At 49.1% G+C, this 19,309-nt stretch overlaps 1 protein-coding gene across 2 annotated transcripts; it reads right to left on the bottom strand.

Annotated features, from left to right (window-relative positions):
- DMRTA2 (DMRT like family A2) lies at positions 12,548-18,493 on the bottom strand. 2 transcript variants are annotated; one of them, XM_003127981.4, is made up of 3 exons: positions 18,164-18,493; positions 16,031-16,594; positions 12,548-14,778 (listed from the first exon to the last, which is right to left on the bottom strand). In XM_003127981.4, exons 2-3 carry the CDS (start codon positions 16,584-16,586, stop codon positions 13,727-13,729), a joined length of 1,608 nt encoding a protein of 535 aa, XP_003128029.1. In that variant the 5' UTR covers positions 16,587-16,594; positions 18,164-18,493; the 3' UTR covers positions 12,548-13,726. The 2 variants fall into 2 exon arrangements, with proteins under 2 accessions (XP_003128029.1, XP_005656223.1); XM_005656166.3 differs by having other exon boundaries at positions 16,031-16,854; positions 18,164-18,250.

Below are 19,309 nucleotides of genomic sequence, written 5' to 3'. Positions count from 1 at the left end.
TCATTTCGTTCTGGTTCCAGTTAAGGTGGACATTCTACACTGTCTCTTCCATTGCGTGCAACCAAAAAACATCTCAGAGAGAACACATGGAGCAATTATCTGAGGACTCTGAAAAGTAAGTAACAGCAGGAGGCTTGAGGAAGGAAACCAGAACTTGAGGGACCACTAATCCAGTGGTGAGTTTTCTTGTTTGACTCCTCCAATATCTCCCAGCCTGAACTTAAAGCCACCCTGAAACCCAAAGCGGCACTCCCAGAACTAATATCATATTTAATTGTGAAAGACTAAATCTTTCCCCCTAAGATTAAGATATGACAAGGATCTCTACTCGCCTAAGTGGAACATTCACCATTGTGGTGGAAGTTAAACTATCCCTACGCAAAGATGTCATGATTATTTACGTAGAAAATCCCAAGGAATATACAAAAAAACCTCCAATAACTAATAAGTGAATTTAGCAAAGCTGCAAGATACAATGTCTGCATATAAAGATCAAAATGTATATCTATATAATAGCAATGAACAACTGGAAACCAAATGTTTAAAAGAGCACTTACAATGGTTCCCCCTAAAATGAAAAAGGTATAAATCTAACACAAGTTCAGAATCTGTGTGCTGAAAACTAGGAAATGCTCATGAAAGAAGATCTAAATGGAAGGAAAGACATATCATGTTCGTGGGTTGGAATGCTCAATATAGTTAAAATTAAGTTCTTCCTTGAAACTGAACCTAGTCTATAGATTCAACATAATTCCAATCAAAATCGCAGCAGGAATTTTTGCAGACGTAGACAAACATACTAGAGTTCGTCTGGAGAGCCAAAGGAATTAGAAAAATGAAAGAAATTTGAAAAAAAAAAGAATAAAATTGGAGGATTCATGGCACCCAATTTTAACATTTACTATAAAGCTACAGTGATAGAGACAGTACGGTATTAACAAAGGAAGAGATACATAAATCAATGGAACAAAATAGATGTGGCCAATAGTTCTTTCCACAAAGGTGCAAAGACAATTCAAGAGGGAAAAGATAATCTTTTAACAAAATAGTGTTGGGGAGTTCCCGTCGTGGCTCAGTGGTTAACAAATCCGACTAGGAACCATGAGGTTTCAGGTTCGATTCCTGGCCTTGCTCAGTGGGTCAAGGATCCGGTACTGCCGTGAGTTGTGGTATAAGTCACAGACGCGGCTCACATCTGGCTGTGGTTCTGGCGTAGGCCAGCAGCTGTAGTTCTGATTAGACCCCTAGCCTGGGAACCTCCATATGCTGCGGGTGTGGCCCCAGAAAAGGGAAAAAGACAAAACTACAACAACAACAAAAAAATAGCGTTGGAACATTTGGTCATCTGTATGCAAATGAATTAATTTCAACATAAACTTCATGCCTATACAAAAATTAACTCAAAATGGATCATAAGTCAAAAGGTAAAATGTAAAGCTATGAATATTTTAGGAGAAAGGATAGGAAAAAAATCTTTACGACTTTGAGTTAGGCAAAGTGTTTATAGATATGATATAGAAAACATAATTCTTTAAAAATTGATAAATTAGACTTCAAGTTTAAAACTGTTACAGTGTGGAAGGTACTATATTAAGAGAAATGAAAAGATAAGCTATAGACTGAAAGAAAATGTTTATAAATTATATACCCAACAAAGGACTTGCATCCAGAATACGTAATAACAAATGCTCAATATTCAATGATAAAAAGAACAAATTAATCCCAAGGCAAATAGAAGGAACTAATGAAGATTAGAGTGGAAAGTAATGAAATAGAGCATACAAAAATACACAAAATAAAAAATAAGTTGTTTTTTAAAAAATATTAACAGAATTGGCAACCTTTTAGCTAGACTGATCAAGAAAAAAGACTGAAGACTGAAGGAAGAAAGACTCAAATTACTAAAATCAGAAGTGAAAGAGGGGACACCACTACTGGTCTTACAGAAATTTTTTACAAGGATAATAAAGGAATATTATAAACAACTCTGTATCAACAAATAAGATAACTTCAATGAAATGGACAAATTCCTAGAATGATACAAACTGCTAAAACTGACACAAGAAGTAACAGAAAATCTGAATAGATCAATTACAAATTGAGACCCATATTGTTTCACTGATGAATTCTACCAAGGAAGATACTTAAATACTAGTTCTTCATAAACTCTTCTAAAAAACAGGAGCGGGTATAATATTTTCCAAATTTATTCTATTAAACTAACATTACTTTGATACCAAAATCAGACAGAGACATCAAAGGAAAACTACAGACCAATATTCCTTATGAATACAGGTGCAAAATTTCTCAACAAAATGGACTGAATCCACCAACATATGAAAAGGATTATACATCATGACCAAGCGGGATGTACCTCAGGAATATAATTTGGTTTAAAATCTAAAAATTGATTAACATAATATCATAGCAATAGAATAAATGATAAAATCATATGATTATCTCAGTTGCTGCATAAAAAAGCATTTGACAAAATTCAACACCCCTTCATGATAAAAACACCCAATAAACTAAGAATAGAAGGGAAATTTCTCAACTTAATTAAGGGCATCTACAAAAAATGCACAGTTAGCGTTATATTTAATGGTGAAAGACTGAATGGTTTCACCTTAGGATCAGGAACAAAACAGGATGTCCAGTCTTGTGTCTCTATTCAACATTTTATTGGAGAGTCTAGCCAGGGAAATTAGGTAACAAAGTGAAATAAAAAAGCATCCAGGTTAGAAATGAAGAGGAGAAACTGTATCTGTTTATCGATGACATAATCTTGTAGAGAATACCCTAAGAAACTGACTTAAAAAAAAAAAAACTATTAGAACAATAAATGAGTTTAACAAGGGTGCAGGATACAAGATCAATACATAAAAATCAGGGATCTCTCCTGTGGCACAGTGGGTTAAGCGTCCAGCATTGTCACTTCAGTGGCTTGGGTTCCCTGTCCTGAGAACTGCCACATGTTATGGATGTGGCCAAAAAAAATTAAAATAAATAAGTAAATAGCAATTTTATTTCTATACCTTTGTAATGAATAATCCAAAAATGAAATTAAGTAAGCAATTCCATTTACCATAATATCAAAAAAAAATACTTAGGAATAAATTTAACAAAATAAGGACAAAACTTATTCCTTAGAAACTGCAAACATTATTGAAAAAAATTTTTAAAGACTCAAATAGAAAGACCTTCCATGTCCATGGATCAGAAGATGAAATATTGTTATGATGGGAATACTCAAATTAATCTACAGATCCAACACAATTCACATAGTTTCTTAATTTATTTCCTTGTAGAAATTGACAAGTCAATCCTAAATTTATATGGAAATTCGAGAGACACAAAAATAGCCAAAATGATCTAGAAAAAGACAAGTGAAATAGAGGACTAGGAGTTCCACTTGTGGTTCAGTGGTAAGGAACCCAACTGGTATGCATGAGGATGCCGGTCCGATCCCTGTCCTCGCTCAGTGTGTTAAGGACCTGGCATTGCTGTGAGCTGTGGTATAGGTTGCAGACATGGCTTGGATCCCGCATTGCTGTGGCTGTGGAAAGGCTGCCAGGTGCAGCTCCGATTTGACCCCTAGCCTGAGAACTTCCATGTGCCACAGGGGCAGCCTTAAAATTAAAAAAAAAAAAAAAAAAAAAAAAAAAAAAAAAAAATCAAGGACTCAAACTTTGCAAGTTCAGAAAGTACTCTGTAGTTTCAGAGTAATCAAGATACTGTGGTACTAGCATAAAGAAAAGACATATATCAAGAGAATGGAAATGAGAGTACAAATTAAGTTCTCACATTTATGGTTAATTGGGTTTTGACAAGGGAGCCAAGACAAATCAATAGGGAAAAGAGCAATCTTTTCAAAAACGGATATCCATTTTGGGGACAATTGGATATCCATATACAAAAAGAATGAATTAGGACCATTACCTCACACATATACAGAGATTAACTCAAAATGGATCAAAGACTCAATACAAGAGTTAAAAGTATAAAACTCTTTAAAGAAAATACAAGTGTAAGTCTTCGTGATCTCAATTTAGGCAGTGTTTCTTAAATATAACATCAAAGATACAAAAGAGAAAAAAAAGGATAAATTCTTCCTCACTAAAATTAAAAACTTGTGCTGCAAAAGACACCACTAAGAAAGCAAAAAGATAACCCTAGAATGGGAGAAAATACTTGTAAATCATTTAGTTGCTAAGGGGCTATAACTGGAATACACACAGAATTTTTACAACTTAACAGCAAAAAGACAAATAGCCCATTTTTCAAATGTGTAAAGGACTCGAATAGCCATTTCTACAAAGGAGATATACAAATGGCCAAAAAACACATGAGAAGATGCTCAATGTCATTAGTCATCAGGGTTTTGCAAATCAAAACCACAATGAGATACCACTTTCAGACCCACTGGGATGGCTAGAATCAAAAACACAGATAATAACAAATGTTGACAGGATGTGGAGAAACTGGAACCCTATTGCATTGCTGGAAGAATTGTAAAATGGCACAGCTGCTGTAGAAAACAGTTTGGCAGCTCCTGAAAAGGTTAATGAGTTATGATCCAGCAAAGCTACTTCTAGGCATATACCCAAGAGAAGTGAAAACATGTTTACAGAAAAACTTGTACACAAATGTTCATAGCAGGATTATTCATAATAGCTACAAGGTGGAAACTACTTAAATGTCCATCAACAGATGAATGGATAAACAAAATGTGGTATATCCATTTAATGGAATATTATTCTCTCTCTTTTTTTTTTTTGGTCTTTTTAGGGAGGCACCCACAGCATATGAAGGTTCCCAGGCTAGGGGCCCAATCAGAGCTGTAGCTGTTGGCCTACACTACAGCCACAGCAATGCTGGATCCATGCCTGTGACCTACACCATAGCTCACGGTAACGCCGGATCCTTAACCCACTGAGTGAGGTCAGGGATCGAACCCTCATCCTCATGGATACTAGTCGGGTTTGTTAACTGCTGAGCTGAAGAGAACTCCCATTTAATGGAATATTATTCAATAGTAACAAGGAATGAAGTTCCACTCCATGCTAGCACATGGATGAACCTCGAAAATATTATGCTAAATGAAAGAAGCCAGACACCAAAGACCACATGCTGTATGATTCTATTTCTGAGAATTTTCCAGAGCAGACAAATTTATGGACAGAAAGTAAATTAGTGGCTGTGTAGAGTTGGAGAGTTTGGGGCAAATAGAGAGTAACTGCTAATGGGTACAGAATTTCTTTTGGGGGGGTGATGAAAATATTCTAAAATTGATTATGGGGGTAGTTTCACAACCATGGGAATATACTAGAAACTGCTGAATTGTACACTTTAAAAAGTCTGATCAACTACTTCTCCAAAAAGCTGTTATTCAAAAATATTCAACTGTAGGAAAACAACTTTTTTTTTACTTTCTTTTTTTTTTTTTTTTTTTTTTTTTGTCTTTTTGCTATTTCTTGGGCCGCTCCCGCGGCATATGGAGGTTCCCAGGCTAGGGGTTGAATCGGAGCTGTAGCCACCGGCCTACGCCAGAGCCACAGCAACGCGGGATCCGAGCCGCGTCTGCAACCTACACCACAGCTCACGGCAACGCCGGATCGTTAACCCACTGAGCAAGGGCAGGGATCGAACCCGCAACCTCATGGTTCCTAGTCGGATTCGTTAACCACTGCGCCACGACGGGAACTCCACAACTTTTTTTTTAAATGGGCAAAACATTTGAACAGACAATTCAGCAAAGATATATCCCTAGAAAATAAATACATCAACAGGTGCTTATGATCATTAGTCATCGGGGACATACAAACCAAAAGCACAATAAGATACCACTGCACTACCACCAAAAGGGCTTTTTTAAAAAAAATGAGCAGGGACAAACCACGTGTGATGAAGCAGCACTCTCATATGTTGCTGATGAGAACGCAGAATGGTATACCCCCTGGAAAACAGCTTGCCGATACCTTATAAAGGTAAACATACACTTACCGTATGACTTGGCAATGACACTCCCAAGGATTTCCCCTGGACTAATGAAAACTTATGATCCCACAAAAGCTGTTCATGGTTTATAGCAGTTCCATTCATCCATTCATAATCACCACAAATGAAAACAACCCAAATGTCTTTCGAGAGTGAATGGATTAGCAAACTGTGGGACATCCATACAACTGAGTACCACGCAGCAGTAAATAGGAATGAACTACTGACAGAGGCAACAATTTGGATGAAACTTAAAGGCATTATTCTGAGTGAAAGAAGCCAATCCAAAGTGGCCACATACTGTATGATTCCATCTATATAACATTTTGAGAAAGAAGAAGAAACTGCAAAGACAGAGTACAGATCAGTTGCCAGGGGTGAAGTTGGGGAGAAGATTTGATTATAAAGGAGCAGCAGGAGGAAATGTTCTGAATCCTAAGTGTGATGTTGGTTTCACACAAATCTATTTGTAGGTTCCAACTTTTAGAAATGTTCCACCTCAGAGTTCCCGTCGTGGTGCAGTGGTTAACGAATCCGACTAGGAACCATGAGGTTGCAGGTTCGGTCCCTGCCCTTGCTCAGTGGGTTAACGATCCGGCGTTGCCGTGAGCTGTGGTGTAGGTCGCAGACGTGGCTTGGATCCCATGTTGCTGTGGCTGTGGTGTAGGCCGGCGGCTACAGCTCCAATTCGCCCCCTAGCCTGGGAATCTCTGTATGCCGCAGCAGCTGCCCAAGAAATGGCAAAAAGTCAAATATTTCAAAATAATAAAAACAAAATTTAAATTAAAAAATAGGAGTTCCCATTGTGGATCAGGGGTAATGAACCCCACTAGTATCCATGAGGACTCAGGTTCGATCCCTGGCCTCACTTGGTGGGTTAAGGATCCAGGTTGCTGTGAGCTGTGGTGTGGGTCACAGATGTAGCTCAGATCCCCTCATTGCTGTGGCTGTGGCATAAGCCAGTTGGTGCAACTCCAATTCAATCCCTAGCCTATGCCGCGAGTGCTGCCATAAAAAGACTAAAGACAAAAAAATAAGTAAATAAATTTCTCTACAAACAATGCCTACTCTGGGGAGATGGCTCAATTCCCTCAATTCTGGTATACAACCCTCTTCTGCAGTTCTGAACTGATACTGGAAGTTGGAAACAGATGAACGAAAAGGTCCAGGGGATGTGAGTGGGACTCTGACACGGTCTGCTATAGATAATCAAATCCTGTCTGAACAAATCAATTATATCAGTTAGGTGTTATATGTAAGTATGTGTAAATAAACAAACAAACACATAGGTCTGTCCTCAGTGGTGGCAATTGGGTAAGCTTACCATGTATTGGGTATTAGGTAATACAAAAGAATTGTCTTCACTATTGACAGTGTATTAACGATACTGTGGTTCTATAAGAAAATGGCTCATGTTTTAGAGATGCATACTGAAGTATTTCACAGTGGACTTTCTTTTTTTTTTTTTTTTTTTTTTTTTTTTTTGCCATTTCTTGGGCCGCTCCCTCGGCGTATGTTGTTTCCCAGGCGTCTAATGGGAGCTGTAGCCACCGGCCTCCACCAGAGCCACAGCAACACAGGATCCAAGTCGTGTCTGCAACCAACACCATAGCTCACGGCAATGCTGGATCCTTAACCCACTGAGCAAGGCCAAGGATCGAACCCGCAACCTCATGGTTCTTAGTCAGATTCGTTAACCACTGCGCCACGACGGGAACTCCCCAGTGGACTTTCTACAATTCAGTACTTTATGTTTAAACACTTCAAAGAAAAATTAAGGCCAAACAATATGGCAAAATGTTAATAATTATTAAAGCTATGTGATGAATACGTAAGGATTTATCATACTTTTTTTCTTTACTTTCTTACATGCTCGAAATCTCTCATAACAAAAGGTCTTCAAAATAAAAAGTGCATCAGAAAAGTCACAGAAATATTGAGTCTCTTAGTGCCAGAGTCAATGAACTCTCATTCCAATAAGACCCTACATCCCTATCATGGAACATCCTGAGATAAACCTGACTCACAGAGAGCTCAAAGTACTTCAGTGTCCCTTGGAAGAGAAAATGGAAGAAGCAAGTAGCATGTTTTATAAAGCTTATACCCTAAAATGCTAGAACAAAGACAAGGTAGGGCTGAAAGGGGCAAACATTCAGCTGTCCTGAAAGCATCGTTTTCCTAAGGACCAGAAGCCTTGGTAACTGAGGACTGGCTTCAGGAAGGATGTCAACTACCTCTTTTTAAGTAGGTGTGACTTGGGTGTCAGTCATTTGCAAATAGTAGAGTCTTGTTACATTTCTTGACCTATATAAGACTAGGTCATGAAGGGCCAGTAGCTTTCACTTTGTTCACTGGAACATCTGCTCTTGGAACCTGAGTCAACATGTAAGAGGCCTGATGCCCTGAGGCCACCATGACGAAGGGCTACATTGAATCAATGGTCCTGCTGAGCCCAGGCTTCCAGCCATCCACACAAAGGCACCAGACATGTGACTGAACCTGTCAGTCTCCAAGCCAGCACATCCACAGCTGAGTACCACCAAGAGACCTCCATCTACAGTATATGGAGCAAAAGAATGACCCAGCCACTCTCTGTCCAAATTCCTGACCCACAAAATTATAAGAATGAAATGGTTACTGGTTTTGGTCGCTAAACCTGGGGCCATTTGCTATGCAGCAGCAGTTTAAGAGAAGCAGGAAGCCAGAAGGTGTGACCTATGGTGGGCAGTGGTAGATGCAGTTTTTAAGCCTGAAACTTGAAGAAGCCACTTGACCATGTCTGCAAAATGAAAGAAGACCTTGAAAAGAAGCTGTGCAGGTGAGGAGTCCTGATGTTTAAATTCCAGTGGGTCACAATAGCTCAAGGGACTGATTGCCCAGCATCCTGCCCCAGGACAATGACCTTATAGGGTGTAAAATTTCAAGAGAATGATTTTAAGAGGCTAGCCTACTTTGTATGAATGAAAAGTGGTGAGAGTCAGATCTCCAGTGTCTGGGGTCTCAACACCCTTCTCTGGTCCATGGCCTCCACTAAAACAGCCCTGTGTCCTGTGGGGAGTGGGGTGGGGGCGGGTGGCTGCTATTTGGGGTCCATACCTAGAGGCCCTATAAAGCCCTTCGAACTCTGTATTTTGAATATGCAAATTTTTTCTTCACCTTTCCATCTTGCCTCTGTTCCAGAGGCCACAACTCTGTGTTACCTTCAATGAGTCACCCAGCCCAGATACCTGAAAATCAGCCGTGTGCCCTCCTCCCAGCTTACTTCCCACACTGGATCAACAGTGGAGGGTCTGGCTTCCAGCAGTTTCTTGAAGTCAACCTCTTCTCTCCTAGTCCTTACTTCCACTGGTCATTTTTTAGTGCTATCATCTCTCATGGCTCCTCCTCAGAGGGATTCTGCCTTTCCCCTAACAATCTATCCAATCCAAATGCAAATCTCTCCAGGAACAGATGTCAGTGGCTCCCATAGGCATCCTCCGAAAGTCAGGCTCCTCATTCTGGAGTTAAGGAGGGACCCTCCGGAGGGACCCCGCACTTCCTCACCAATTTCCTACCATATATTGCAATGCTGCCCCTCACCAACCCCCTCAGAATCCAGCTGCAGCCTCATCCCTTCTGAGAAGCATTTCCAGAACCCACATTCTCCAATCAGATGACCCTTCTCTGTGGCCTCTTGCTCCGGGCAGGCTGTCTCCCATAATGTGTGACACTTGAGAGGATGTATAAGCTGAGCTTGCTCCAGTCACTCAATCTCTCTGAGCTGTTTACTCCTCTGCAAAGTGGGACAATATCCAAAGAATCAGAGAATTATAATAATGGAAGCCTAGTGAGTAGGCACCCAGCTAAGAGCGTTTTGCACAATATCTCACTTAATCCGCACAGCACTCAAAGTGACATACACTACTAGTGTCAGGCCCATTCAACTGCAAGGAAACTAAGGTGAAGCGCCTTGCCAAACTTGCCTTTCCCTGACCCCTGGAGCACTGATCATTGCATCTACTTGCCAGTTTAGTTGCCTCCCTCCAAAACCCCCAACACATAGTTTTTACTGGGCAGGAATGGCACCTGTCTTGCACTGGATTTGGCATCCAGTAAGTACTTAGCAAATATTTGCTGACTTAAGTAATCTGTGAATGAAAAAACCTAGCCAGCAAAAGAGCCTGGATCCCAGCTCTTGGCCCTTTCTCACCCACTGAGCAGGATTCTGTGCAGGGGAATGTGCTTAGTTCAGGACTTGGCACACAGTAGGCACTCAGTAGTGTGTGGCTGCTGCTGTGGTTGGAAGGAGATGTGGGAGAGGAGGAGATAAGTTTAAAACTACTAATCTTTCCGTGAGTCTGTCTCCCCCAAGGCGATCCAGGCCTGTGTCCTCTGGGTGCCAAGGCCAGGGTCAGTTCCAACAGGCTTAGGGGAGAGTTTGGGGATAAATATGGACAGCAGCTATCAGGAAAGGAACTGTTGTCACATCTCCCCACCTCCACCCTCTCAGGAGGAAAGAGGTGCTGTTCCCACTGTTGTCCTCCCCATCAAGGGTGAGAACAATGCAAAGGCAAATGCAGGAATCCGGAACTCCTCCCCAACACGGATCCCAGAGGAACACAAGCCCCAGCCCCCTCCCTCCTCCTGCCTAAACTCCCAGAACCTAAAATGCCTACTCACCCACCTGGTGGCACTCCCACCACGACAACCTAGTAACCCAGCTTAAGTGTCCTGCCTGGGCTCTGGCTGATCCCGGTGTGGGATCCAGAACCTGGATGTGCTTAGTCTCTGAGCCTTAGTCTTCCTAACTGTGGGCAGTGGGACTTCACGGGGCCGGGACTGACTGCCCCGCCAGGGAGAAGAGGAACTTGAGAACTCCACCCCCTCTAACTTGCACTGCTGGAGAACCATTCTGAGCGCTACAGAGGTTGCATGAAGCCAGGAGGTGAGGTTGCAGCCTCTCCGTGCTGGGAGCAAGCGCTTCTCCTCTCTGGGCTGCGTGTGAACGCATGTGTACGCAGGAGGGAGTTCTTCCCTGAACCGCCAGCCCTGTGAGAGGAGAAGGAAGTCACTCCCCATGAGGAGAGTGGAAAGGACAAGAGATCTAAGGTCCCCGGATGGGGATGGCCGGACAAGTCCCCGAACCATTCTAGACCTCAGTGTCCTCGTCCGTAAACTGGAGATGACAAAAAACAACTCATTGACTTCTCCTTGGTGTGCTGTGAGGATGAACTAAAATAATGACCTTGAAATCCTGAGGTGTTCCTGAGAGTGGGGAACGTGGGCCCACAGGCCGCCTCCTTGGATCTGGCTTGAGCACCAGCGGGAACTGAGAACTTAGAGGACACAGTTTACCTCCTGAAACTAAAAGACCAAAACCCACCTTAAATTCGCCTAGACTGGAGATGAGGGCAGAGGCTGAGGAGGCAGAGGCTGGAGCGAGAACTGAGAGAGGACACGAGGCCTCTGAAAACCTGGAGTGGGAGGAGGGCGCGGGAGGCTTGAGAGGGCGCAGGCTTGAAGCACAAGTTCACACTTCTAGAACCTCGCGCGCGCTTTCTTCCGCCTCCCTCCTCACTTCCTAGGCAACTCTTTCCTCTTTTCTTTCTCCCCCTTCTCTCCTTTCCTTCCTGTCTTCATTGCCTGTCTCGCCCCGTCTCTCTCCTGCCCCCATCTTTCTTCTCTTGCTCCTTCTCCCCCCACTTCCAGCTCCTTGTCACCCTCGCACTTTATAACCAAACAGCCAAACCCCTTTCCAATTAAAGTGGAATTAGGCAACTCAATCAAATTAGTTCCCTAATAAAGCCCTTCTTTATTAAACCGTTTTCTTGTCCTGCTATTAAGTTTCACCGCCTGGCGGAACTCGAGCCGGCCCCAGAAGTTTACCTTGGGAAGTCGCCGGCCCAGCCTAGGGGAGGGGGCACCCGCTTGTTCGGAGAAGGGGAGTCCCCCTGCCGGGAGCAGGGGGGGACCCGGGAGGTCGAAGGAGGGGGTCGGCCCCCGGAGCCGCTAATTTGCTCTGCTCGGCTTCAGGAGGGAAGGTAAAAAGGGTGCGGAGTGAGGTCGGGCTGGAAGGCGCGTCCTCACCGACCCTCTCGGATTACACCGCCTAGGGTGAAGGCAGCACCCCACTACCAGCCCCCCGACACACACACCAAATAACCCCCGTGCCGCTGGCCTCTGTGGGCGGACACTCGCAGCCTTCCCTCCCCACCTGCCGCCTCGGCTGCGGTTTGCTCCAAACCTGAGAAGGGAGGACGCACGGCGGCCGCCCACATCTGCGCCTGGGGAAGCACGGGAACCCGGTCGAAAGCCTCGCCGAACTGGGGGGAAGGCTCCGCCCGCGGTCGGGGGACCGAGAGCACACTGGCCGGGCGACCCCGCTGCAGCCCGCACGCCGGAACTGGGAGTGGGAGGGACGCCAAGTCCCACGTGCGCGCCGGGCGCCGCTCCTTCCGGGGTAGAGAGTGTGTGCCTCTCCCGGAGCTGCAGGAAGCGTCCTCGCCCCCCCCACACCCCCGCCGCCCCGACCCTCACTCCCCGAGGGTCTTAGCCCCCGCCGAAGCTTCCTCAAGCTTCTCCCTGGCACCTCGGCCCCAGCGAGAAATGCAGACCTTTTCAGCCCGGCCGCCCGAGACGCGGGGCGGGATTCGGCGTTGTTTTCTTAGAAAATAACATTTATTTCTAGCTCATGTCTATGCAAAGGAAAGCACAAAGTGAGCCATTCTCTGCAGCAGCGTTTCCAGCTGCCGGCCCTTTGGCCGGGATGTTTGGCGAGTCGCGGGTGGCGGGGATGGGCCCTCCGGCGGGCAATTCCGGCTCAGTCACATGTCACTCTGTTCCTGCTTCAGTGCGCACCTTGACCGCTCCTTAGGGAGAGACCCGCCGCAGGCAAGAGGGGCGGGTGGGCAGGATTCGTCCCGAGTTTACAATATATTTAATCTATAAAACCTGATAAGTACAATGAGGGCATAGTCTAATTTTTTTCCATTTTGTCCGGTTTTTTGCTTGTTTTTCAGTATTTTTCACGTTAATACCGAGGTCACCTACAGGTTACAATTAATAACTTAGAATTCCATTTTATAACATTATACACTGGCTTGTATATATATGTATAGTTTATATATAGATTTATACATATATAAAAACTCACACTGCACCAAGGAAACCCATGCTTATCGGCATAAGCAACAAAGAGAGCGACAAATACCGCAACGAGGAAAGTGCACCTTAGAACTTGTTTCCTTTTTTTTTTTTTACAATTGATAACAATATATATGTGTCCCAAAGACTCGACTCAGTGCCAAGAGATTTATACATCCTAAATTTATATTTGTTAGAGCGAATATTTAAAATTTTTTAAAGGAGGGGGAGACATAGAAGACAGACTCTCAGACTATCCTGCCATCCATTTGAGAGCGTGGGCAGGTGAGTTGAGCACAGTAACAGGAGAGGCAGGAGATAGCGGCTGCAGCCTCTGAATTTTCAAGAATTCCTTTTGAAGGGCTGGGGAGCCTTGATGAGGGGGGTTGGGGGACAAGGATCGGGTCGCGCATCCCCTCCGAGAATATCTGCCTCTGAAGCTACCCCCCTTGGCTCAGATCTCCCCACCCACCGTCCAAAACAAAACCGCAAAACCACCTTGGAGCGAGAGGACCCCAGGGCGCAGACAGCGAAGAGGGGCTGGCGGCCCGCGGGGACAAGGCTGGGGTCCCTGTTTGGGGGCCGCCAGGCTGCCAGGCCCCTCGCCCTACTGCTTCTCAGGGGCGCCATTGACCATAGGCCCGTACAGGCCGCCACCGTAGGTTGGCTCCTTGTGCACAGCAGCGGCGGCGGCCGAGCGGTCGCGCATGAGGTCGCTGAAGGCGTAGTCCATGGGCGGGCGGAAGCCGAGCGTGGGCACCAGGCCGGCGGTGGAATACGGTGCCATGAAGGCCAGGCCGCGGCTGTGCGCCGCCGCTGCCGAGTAGGCCAGGCGCAGGGGGCTGAGGCCGAGGGGCGCGCCCAGCGGGTAGGCGCCTGCGTCGGCACCGAAGTGACTGGCGTTTGGCTGCAGCGGCGAGAAGGCCGAGCGGCTGCTCAGCGAGCCCAGCGCCCCGGGCGCCATGGCACCGGCCAGCAAAGGTCTGTGATGCGGAGGTGCGGCGGGGCCCGCCTGCAGCGGTGCGGGCAGCCCAGGCCCCCCGGCGGCAGCGGCGTCGACGCGGCCTGGCCACGAGTCGTCCGCTGCCGCTACTGCTCCCACTGCGGCTTTGTCAGGGGGCGCAGCGGGGCCGAGGCTGGCGGCCAGGCCCCCGCGGTGGTGGTTCAGCACCTGCTCTATGGCCTGCACCACGTCTCCGCCGCAGCCCTGCAACACCAGCTCCAGGACGCCCCGCCGGTGCCCCGGGAAGACACGGGTCAAGATGTCCAGCGGCGTCCGCTGCCGTGGACCCGGGCCTCCGCCCAGCCCTGGCGGGGGCATAGCCTCTGCCTCTTCTTTGTCGGCCTCCGAACCGGATTCTGAGCCCAGAGGGCTGGCGGATCCCGGGCTGTCCTCCTCGCCGCCACCTCCGGGGCCAGCGCTGCCCGGGCAGCTGCCGCCCGCCTCCTTGGAGGCCCGGGCCAGGGGTGACCCCGAAAAGGACTCGCCGTCGCCGTTTTCTGAGCCAGAGCCCGGCCGCACCTCTGGGGACGATGTCCCAGGACCCGAGTCCGCGCCGTCGGGTGATAAGGGCTTTCCCGGCGGCGGCTGCGGGCTGCCTGGGCGGCCTGCCTGAAGCAGCGTCTTGGGGAATAAGTCAAACTTCTGTAACTTGGCCTCTGGGAGGGGAGAAAAAGGGTAGGTAAGGAGCGTTTAGCAGGGAAAAGACCGCACCCCACAGCACCCCAGCCATTCAGAGCCCAGCTTCCTTTCCCTCTGAGCCCACAACTCTCATTCACCCGGCTCCAGTGCCCCTCTTTCTTTTTGCTCCATCATTCTTCCCCGGAGCTCCTCCAGCCCTGACTCTCTCCCCCCCACCCCCGGCTGCCAAAGGGCTCTTGTTCCGTACCCACAAACCCAACCACCTGTACCCTGTGAACTCAGTGTCCATTGACCCTTTTCCTACATCTGTTGCCCAACACCTTCAGCCTTCCTAGTCCTGCCCTGCCCTGGAGAAGTGCCTAGCCCAGGGTTCAAACAGGAGCCAACACAACTTGCACCCATACCACACACTGTATAGAAGGCCTCACTCCATCCAGGTGATTCCAAGGGCCAACCCAGCCCTGGGTGGCCTCTCATCCTGGGCAGCGCAGCCTGTAAGGGAAGGCGCCTTGGGCATCTAAAAGATCCCCAACCTCTCTACAGGCAAAAGTAAAGCCTCTATTTCTAATCCATCCTTTCCCAAATTAAGACCTAAGAAGTTCTTCCCTCCCGAGTTGGGAGCTGAGCTCCCCACAACCCCAGGACCCCGGCCTTACTTCCACCCTCCCCAGAAAAGGTCTAGGTGGGGCCAGACAGGAAGTAGAGGGGGAAGAGGAAAGGGCATCGAGAAAAGCCGGAGAGCGCGAACGCTGAGAAAAGGGAGACAAGTGGGGAAAGAAGCCAGAAAAAGAGTAGAGAGAGGCGAGCGGTTGAGTGCGGACCCTTAGGAACGCGAGAAAACAAATCTCGGGGTGGGGGTGCGAGTGGGGGGTTGGCTCGGAGAGGGTCGGATTTCTTTGGAGAGTTGGGAAGGAGCCGAGGAACGGCAGCGTGTGGAGAGAGAGGCGCAGAATGAAATAAAAGATGAAACACGTGGGCTTCGGCGCTGTGGAGAAGACTCAGCGAGGTCAGCGAGGAAGGTGGGACCTGCCGGGGTCTGGGTACAGGTGATAAGGGGAAAGCGTTTACATTTGGGCCTGCGGTGAAAGGAATAAAGTGCAAATGCTTCAGAAAGGGGAGGAAGGCGAGTTTGTGTGTTTATGTCCCAAATCAGGCTGGGACAGTTGGGGCGTTTGGAGAATGGGATTCCACTCATCCTGTACGGGGACAAGTCCTTGGGCCGCGCGCCTCTGGACCCCCCCCCCCCCATCCCTGCTCCCCTCTCCTCACCTGAGCTCCCCGCGCCCGCCGCGCCGCCTCCGGTCCCTGCGGGCGCTCCGGCTCCCGGCCCGCCGCCGTCGGTGGCGCACACAGAGCCGAAGACCTCGTAGGCGGGTCGGGGCGGGATGATGCCGTTGGCGGCGGCCAGCGCCAGGCCCTCAGCCGTGCCGTAGAGCAGCTGTAACTCGCGCGCCTCGTTCTCTTCCTGCGCCTGCTGCCTGCGCAGCGCCACCTGCGCCGCCATGACGCGCTGGCGCTCGGCGATGAGCGTGCACTTGGCGCACAGGCAGTCCTTCCAGCGGCAATAGCGCTTGTGGCCCTTGAGCGCAGACACCACGCCGTGGTTGCGGCAGCGCGCGCACTTGGGCGTCCGCGGGTACTTCTCCGCAGCCCGCAACAAGAGCGGCGGCGCCCGCAGCAAGCCGCCCGCCACGCTCACCGGTAGCGAAGCGGCGGCCGCTGCCGCCGCCGCCACCGACGCCACCGAAGCCACGGGCGGCCCGGTCGCTGTCGCCGCCGCCGTCGCCGCGCCGGGGACGCTGGGCAGCTCGGAGCGCAGTTCCATGGCAGGACCTGGCGTGGAAGACCGTGGGAAGAGGGGAGAAACTTGCGGTGAGGAGTACACGGCGCGCTAAGCTAAAGAAATCCAAGCTTAGACAGGGGCATTTCAGCGGCAGCGGAAGTTTGGCTAGCGGTTGCCAAATTGCTGGGAGGAGGTGCCGTTGGAGCCCCCTTGTAAGGCCCAGCTCTCGCACCCCACTCCCACCAGAGCTCTTCTTCTTACGACTGATTTATGCACTGGGTGTAAGATTTCGTTTGAATCAGGGGTTCCGCTGGAAAAAAATTAAAAGACAAAGTTTGAAAGTCACTGGTTCAGGTGAATGCAACGAGGGTTTGAAAATATATATATATTATCCAAAAGTTTAGCTTAACCGAGGTAGAGCAAAATGTTTGTTGGGACTCGGATTAGATGAAAAATTTTAACCCAACAACTAGATTGATGCCAAGAGCAAAACAGGACAAACCTCAGCGGAAACATTTGGCTTAGGAGAAAGGTGAAGAGGAGGGAGATGTTGAGACATAAAGTTCAGCTGGTTGGGCTGGGGGATTTTTTTTTTTCTTTTCTTTTTTCTTTTCTTTTTTTTTTTTTTTTTGCTGGTGGGAGAAGGAGATTTGGAGACAAAAAATCAGGAAAAAGAAGAAGAAGAAGCTCTAGGAAGTGAAGTGAAACAAACAACTCAGGGCAAATTTAGGCCAAGGGGCCCAGAGACCCGAGGAAATGTGGGGGCTCCAGGATCCGAGGTACAGGCCTCCAGAGAGTAAGAGAGAAAATGATTGTGGAGCTGAGTTTAGAAGGCCTGGGAAGGAGGATTAAGGAGAAAATCCAGCAGAAGAAACTCTTTGGCTAGGCAAACCCAGCCCAAAGATTAGCTTGAAGGGCGAGAAAAACAGCAAGAAACAGGTGTTATGTGGGTCTGGGACCCGGGGCCCACACGGGGGGGGAGAGGCGTGTACAGGAAGAAAAGCCCGCAGGCATAGGCTGGGGGTGGGGATGGAGTAAACCTGTGGCACAGTTTTTAGCCTTGTAGTCTGGAGTAGTCAGGGGAGGAAAAAATTATCTTGCAAAAGTTAGGCTTTTTGGGAGGGAGATCCTTTTCGCTGACCAGCATTCCCGGCCTTCCCCTCCCCTCCCGGTTTAGGGATCGAGCCGTCAGACACGCCCTCCCCATCCTGGGGCCCCGTGGGACCCCGCTCGGGAGCAATTCCCGAGTTCTGGCCCCGGAGTTGGGTTTCTGGGACTTGAACGGCCCAGCAGACAGCACCGAGGCATGAGACTTGCCTCTGGAATTGGGTCTGAGAGAACACAGGCGTCCTCTCTGCGACACGGCACAGAAGGCCCAAGCAGGCCCAACTCTGAGCTTCCGCCGAGGCCTCCTCTGGGTCCCCGGTTCCCCGCCAGAGCCCGGGACCGAATCCTGGGGTTTCCGCTCAAGAATCCAGGACCCCGTCCCTAAGCGCGGTGCCTCTTCCCTCAGGCCCCTCGAGCTGCGCAGTCCCCACGGCCGGAGTGGCCCGGGGGCCTCATCGACAGGGGCGGAAGGCCAGGCCGCCTCCCCTGCCCTCCCTGCGGCCCTCAACTACCTGCCGTGGGCTGGGGGATCCTCCTCCGCTGGCGCTGCACGCGCCTCCCAGCTCCGCTCGCGACGCTGGCGCTCTCGGCCTCTTCCCCTTGCCCCCTGGCCCCTTATCTGACCACGTCACCCTCCTTCAGTCACCATGTCCGAACTTCCGGACCCCCTCAGAACGCTGCGCTGTCCAACCCTTCCGTCGGAAATCGGAGCCAGGGGACCGTTTAGGGATCTGCTAGCTGGAACCCTCGACCCGGCCCTCGCCGCGCGGCGTCCCCTCTCGGAGCGCGCCGAAAGCTGCGCACAACCGGGCCCCAGTTGCCGGGCGCTGCCAGACTCTCAATGAGCGGCTCGCCTGCTCTATTGTTGCTCCTTAGGGCTCCATTAGACAGAATTGGACAACAATGTGGCGCCTGCCATTGGCCAGGGGAGGCAGACGGCGCTCTGATTGGCCGGGCCCGCGCCCGGGGAGCCCCGCATTCTACAGTGTCCGAAAGATTCGAAACTCCAAAAGCTCCTCTGAGTGCCTCGGGGAGGGGAGGGGAGGGGAGGGGGCGCGCCAGGGAAGGAGTGGAAAAAAGTGGGCAAGGAGGAGCGTTGAAAATACCGTGACAAGTAGTTTCCGTGTGCCCGAGAGCGTGTGAATTGCTCTTAATTACCGTGTCCGATGCGCCTCTACGTAGACGTGTGTAACCCCTCGGTTTCTGGGGCGCGGGCTCCGCTGCGCCGCTCCCACTGGCCGGGGGCGCCTGGCAAGACCAACTTTCCCAAGTAGCGCCGGCGACCGGGGGCGGGATGGGGGCAGGTGACAATTACCGCGGTTGGGGTGGGGGTGGAACGGGGGCGCAAGGGTGGAGAAGGGAGGGTACTCGTGGCATAAATGCCAGGACGATTTTTCCTGCCTCCGTCCGGCTGTTTCGGCATGCTCCCGAATCCGATGCGTGTGGGGTAGTTGAGGCAGTTTTTTCCCCCCTGCTGCCTTTAAAACGCAGGTCTTCCTTTATTTAAAAAGTCCTGATACGACAAGGCATCACGGAGGGTAAGTGTGGTTTGAGGAATTTCGTTTTTAAAAAGGATCTGGAAAGGAGAAATGAGATTGCGCTTCCTGTCGGCGCCCGCTGGAGCCGTGCGCTCTGTCCTTTCCTCTCCCCGCCCCCCT

The sequence above is a fragment of the Sus scrofa genome, chromosome 6 (assembly GCF_000003025.6).
Source record: "Sus scrofa isolate TJ Tabasco breed Duroc chromosome 6, Sscrofa11.1, whole genome shotgun sequence".
NCBI lineage: Eukaryota > Metazoa > Chordata > Mammalia > Artiodactyla > Suidae > Sus > Sus scrofa.
Note: the sequence above shows the minus strand (reverse complement) of the source record. Positions and strands in the feature narration are given on the sequence as shown.